The 5,459-nt window shown below is 56.0% G+C and overlaps 1 protein-coding gene across 1 annotated transcript; it reads left to right on the plus strand.

Moving 5' to 3' along the window:
* Window positions 1-1,232: 1,232 nt before the first annotated feature.
* Window positions 1,233-2,302, plus strand: LOC119094206 (brachyurin-like). Its single transcript, XM_037217282.1, is given in 2 exon segments — window positions 1,233-1,998; window positions 2,000-2,302. Coding segments are annotated over 2 exon segments (1,059 nt in total). The 5' UTR covers window positions 1,233-1,242.
* The last annotated feature ends 3,157 nt before the right edge of the window (window positions 2,303-5,459 follow it).

The following is a 5,459-nucleotide window of genomic DNA, read 5'->3' on the forward strand; positions in this document are numbered from 1 at the left end:
GAAACATGTTGGCACCTTTTTGGCTCCTCACCACGCTTAAGTTACCGTAACTTCACCGACAAATTTGTACTTCTGCGCTTGGTAAATCTGAATAGCATCACGTTAGCTGCACGCTGATATGCAACACTGAATGAATGAAATAAAAGACATTGCGCACTGCTTGATAACACAAATTTGAGGAAGACATGTGTGTGGCTCGGCGGCGTAAGTATGGATATCAGTGAACTGCTTGCGTGCCAGTCCAGGAGGGGCACAGTAGGCGTTATTTAGTCCACCGCTGAGAAATGGCGGCAGTCAATGATTTCATGCTGCTGATCGTTAAATGTAAGTGATGGCCGGTCTTTACCATTTGAAATGTGTGGAGTGCTGAGCCCGCGTACTGGTTCGCTTTCGTAAGGCGCATTCGACTGGATCTGCCATTAAATAGCAAAACACGTTTCATGTATACCGTGATGCCCTATATACAGCATAAATTGCAGACAATGAGTGTCAAGATTGCTGGCGCACGGGAATGTCTGGAAGTAAGTTGAGTCACAGCCGGCGGTGGGCCATGTCATCACTGTATCGCTGGCAGTCTGTGGAGTTGCAGCCCGCTTTTGATAACCGGCGACGCGAATCCGGACATCACGTTCCGCAATCGCCGGTGACAAAGGTGCCGCGCCACCGGAGCAGGCTGGTGCCATATGTCAGTGGCTGGCTGTCGCAACTCCGACGCCGCGCCTCCCGCACAGCCGGGGTCAGAACACGGCATGCGTCGTGCTCCTCCGTGTCAACCGGTTGCGTATCTCCGCCACGTCATCGGCGGCCAAGATGACGGGGCTAGACGCGCCGCAGCTGTGCCCTGCTGCCCTGTATAAGACCGCGCTGCGCCGACGCGCCAGCCAGCCCCGCGACTTCCCCCGAGCCATGACGCCTGTGACGCTGCTGCTGGCCGCGGCCGTCTGGCGCGTGGCCTTCGCCGACAGCGATGACTGGACCACACTGCAGCCGGGCCACGTACTCCGCCGCCCGGCGGACGTGGGGTCGTTCTGGGAGGTGGGGCGCCACCCGGGTGCGCCTCTCCTCCAGAGCCCAGGGCGCAACACCAACTCACCGCTCGTGCCGGCCCCGCCCGGGCTGCTGCCGACGGACCGCGAAACGGCGGTGATCTGTGATGTCACGGAGATCACTGATAGTTCAGGCGTGATTACGTCGCCCTCCTACCCATCCAACTACCCGGCGAACGCCGCCTGCACTCTGAACATGGCGGCAAGACGCGGGGCCGTCATCTCGCTCACCTGCACCGACTTCCGCACTCAGTCCTGTTTCTTCAACCGCTTCAGAGACTACCTACTCATCAGCATGGACGGCCAATTCGATTCCGAGACCACGCTGGTGGCCTGCGGCAACCTGCAGTTCGCCGTGCCGTTCAGTGTCACCTCCACGGGCAATCGGATGGGGCTCTACTTCCGGTCCAACGCACGCCGCCAGTACTCGGGCTTCACCTGCGAGTACTCAGTCAGCGGTGGAGAGGGCGGCGGCGGCGAAGGGAGCGGTGGCGAAGGGGGTAGCAGCGTCGGCACCCCCACGTGCGGCGTGCCAACCAGCGGCGCCAAGATCACGGGCGGCGAACGTGCCGAGATCGAGCAATACCCGTGGATGGCGGCGCTCCGCTTCTGTAGCTCCGGCGGCTGCTGGTTTTGCGGCGGCTCGCTTATCTCCGACATATGGGTGCTGACGGCTGGACATTGCACGTCGGGCGCCTCCAGCGTCGATGTGCGCCTGGGTGGAACGCTCGTCAACGAACCGCTTGTGTCGATCCCGTCTACCGTGATGTACACCCACCCCAGCTACAGCGCGTCCAGGATCCTGAACGACGTGGGCCTGATCCGACTGCCGAACGCGGTCACGTTTGGCGACACGATCCAGCCGGTGTGCCTGCCGCGCGAATCACTGCACGGCGACCAGAGCTTCGCCGGCCAGCAGGCGCAGGTGTCCGGCTGGGGGCGCTACTCCGATTCAGGTCGGCTCCATCAGCAGCTATCTGCGCCACGCCACCGTTCCCATCATAACAAACGGCGCTTGCTACTGGCGACCGCCGAGCACGCAGCTCTGCATCTCCACGACGGGCGGCGTCAGCTCCTGCAACGGTGACTCGGGCGGACCGCTGCAGATCGAGCAGGCCGACGGCTCCTTCCTCGAGGTGGGCATCGTCAGCTACGGCGCCTCCGCAGGCTGCGAGCTGGGCTACCCGGCTGGCTTTGCGCGCGTCACCGAGTTCCTCGGCTACATCTCCAGCGTCACCGGCATGGACCTGTCGTAGGTCGGCGACTTGAGGCCCCGGAGTCCGGGCGGTGGCGTCAGGGCCTCTTCACCTCCCCCCCCCCCCCTCCACCCACCGAGGTGGCGGCATTGAGCTGACGGGCCTTGTGTGTCCGCGTGTGGGGCTCTAGCTGAACCATCCTTGGTTAGGGTCGGGGTGACGTTGCTGATAGATTTGTCTCGGGTTCACGGGTTGCAGTTGGTCCCCAGCAAGCAACTGGCATCGGACGTCACCGGACATGTGGTGTTGGGTCTGTGGATAGCTGTGTTCGCTTCCACAGACGGGGTTAGGGCGAAGGCTGGTTTTGTCATGGCGTTTGAGCAACACTTTGCATTTAGATATTCCAGTATATGGATTTCCATTTCGTGTTGGGTGTGAATGTGAATATACACTTCGCAGTGGTGTCGTGTGTAAAGAATAAATAATTTCATGAGTTCTGTGAATACAACCTCCGGCGTCACAATTGCAGTCGGTAAAAGTCATGGCTTTTGAGTCACACTTTGAATTTTAACATTTCAGCCTACGAATATCCATATTCTTGTCGTGTGTGAATGGGAGCAAACACTCGCTCAGTGGTGGTGGGAATAAAGAATAATCCCCTGATTTCTATGAATGCAATCATGCGTGTTTTGATGGCTAGCCTCGCCCCTTGACACCATAAGCACTAACTAGTTGTTAACATGCTTAAATGCTTATATGATACCACTGCCTTCTGCGTTCACACCTTCAACGTGCCGATTATGGTGCGCCTTTTTGCGTACGCTTCCAACTGCGTTTGTTCGTCTTACTCCTCTCGCTTTATGAGACCGCGGGGAAGCTTCTCTTCAATCCATCACGCCAGCGATACCAATAATGCGCGAAGGCTATGAAAGGATTGGGGACTAGCATGTCATGAAGGCGAGCGTGCCTCGGTGAGAACGAACGTATACAGAAAACATCACTTTATTTTAAGGGGTCCTTATTGGTTTCCGGTCAACAAAATGTTATGATCGCTAGAGCATGATTTTTGGCTGTTGAGCCCTAGTTGGCGTTGGGATAAGTGGTGCCAATGACCACTTTACTCTAGATCTTTAGAAAAAAAGAGAAAAGAAACTTATGGCAACTATCAAGGCATCGCATTACGAAATCTTTCCTACCGATAACCTGGTGTGATAAGGCAAATGCGTTCCACAAATTTACACGGCACGGCTTTGCTCCACAGAGCACAACTCCGACCCGGCCGGCGTCACTTATCTCTGACTGTATTCCTCGCATGTGCGCTGCCTTCTAATCCAGCCAGTGTTCGTGTGGCTCTCAGGTATGTTCCATATCCTGACCGTACCAGCGTTGTTCCCCGGGTGCGCTCCCGATCGGCCAGCATCTGTGCTCCCAGGAAAGTCCTTACCGACCGCTGTTGGTGCGTTCTCCAGGTGTGCTCCACAATCTTACCAGCCAATGTCAGCGTGCTCCCCTAGACATGTTCCAGGTATTGACCTGGCCAGTGTCGGTGTGCTCCCCAGGTGCATTCCGGGGCGGCTTGCTCGGACCGCCGAACGCCGCGTTGGACAAGCGCACCTGCAATCTGTGCGGAAAGGTGTTCCGGCACCGTGAGTCGCTCTGCAGCCACATGGACATGCACCGCGGAGAAACCACGTGCTCCCTGTGCGGTCGCGTGCTGTCCACCAAGCAGGTGCTGCGCGTGCACCTGAAGAACGTGCACGAGCTCGAGTGGCAGCGTGCCGGCGCCGACGAGGCACTGCCCGGGCTGGAGAAGGGTCCGCCGGCGCGCGAGGAGGGCGTGCCTCAGCGGGGCGGCAGTCCGGGCAGCCTGCCCTAGCAGCCTGCTTTAGCAGGCTGCAGGCCCGGTGTCGTCCTGCGGCCGTGCGGAGGTGAGGATGGGCGCAGAGATCGCCCGCGGTACCGCGATGTGGTAATGCTCTCTTCGAAGTGTGTTTTACATGGCACTGTATTTTCGTTTGTGGTCAGGTAACGAAAATTGTGCTGTCCGATATATGCTAGGCTGATAAAGCAGCCCTTAAATTCGGGTCATCACATTACCCGAGGGACAAGCGAGATGCTGATTTCAGATTTAAGACCTGTTCCGCCGACCCATCCAACTCAGACTATGCGGCTTCCATTGACTTTGTTCCAGCAACAGTTACCTGGGGTATCTACACCCAACACGGGTGAAGCTCGGAGCAGCGTGGCCTCGACAACGAGCGCTTTATCCCCTTAAGTCTACCTTTGTGCGCCCCAGAAGCTCACCTACCATGAACGGGAAACAGAAAATATGTGACAAACCACTCAGGTGCTGTAACCATTGGTGCAACACAAATGGCCATGCGCACACCCAAACGCCTTGATACCTTGGTCCGAAGTCCCCCATCACCGCTACCACCGTGGCGTGGCGCAGTAGTATTTTCAAGTGTATGTATCATGAACTGTGTTTTATGAGCAAATGACCGCTGGAAATTGTCGTCACTCAGCTCACATATACAATAATTAGTGGATGAGGCTTGATGATCCCGGCATTATGGCTTCTGTACAGTAACCGATCCACATTGCAACTGATGAGCTTAAGTTCTTGTATTCTTGCATTTTTCAAGTTTGGCAAGTGTTGGCGGGGCTGTTTTGTCGTCCACTGACTTCCACAGAGTGACAAGAACATTAAGCTAAATACGTGACATGGTCAATGAACAGTGGGCGTATGCTAATCGCATTGTAGTGTAAAGTTATGTATTGCGTGCCTACCGAATAGCTTAGTTGCTGCGTTCCATGCCCCTGATATGTTGAATCAGTTACCGGTAGTCTGTCAACCACAACTTTGATGTGCATTTAGGATGGCAATTGATGTGTCGCCTGTTTTGCGAGCGATACTCGTACATCACCGTGATCTCTGTCAAATATTACTGATGTCTTCTCATACATCTCCACCAAGGTGTATTCATTATTTCCAGCTATGTTTACACCCGTGGTACTCATAGATACACAGCAGGGCACATTGCTGGCGAAGCGCTGTCGAGCCTGCTGGAATTGGCAACCAATCGCAGCTGATGAGGCCTGGGCTGACTAATTATGAGCTTTTCGGGTTAGACATGACAAACATGTTCATGCTAATCGGGAGCGATGCGGCCGATTCACTCCGGTGCCCACGGCACACGGCCGAACGCTGCAGGCT

Source organism: Pollicipes pollicipes, unplaced genomic scaffold (genome assembly GCF_011947565.3).
Source record: "Pollicipes pollicipes isolate AB1234 unplaced genomic scaffold, Ppol_2.1 Scaffold_4002;HRSCAF=4701_pilon_pilon_pilon, whole genome shotgun sequence".
NCBI classification, from domain to species: domain Eukaryota; kingdom Metazoa; phylum Arthropoda; class Thecostraca; order Pollicipedomorpha; family Pollicipedidae; genus Pollicipes; species Pollicipes pollicipes.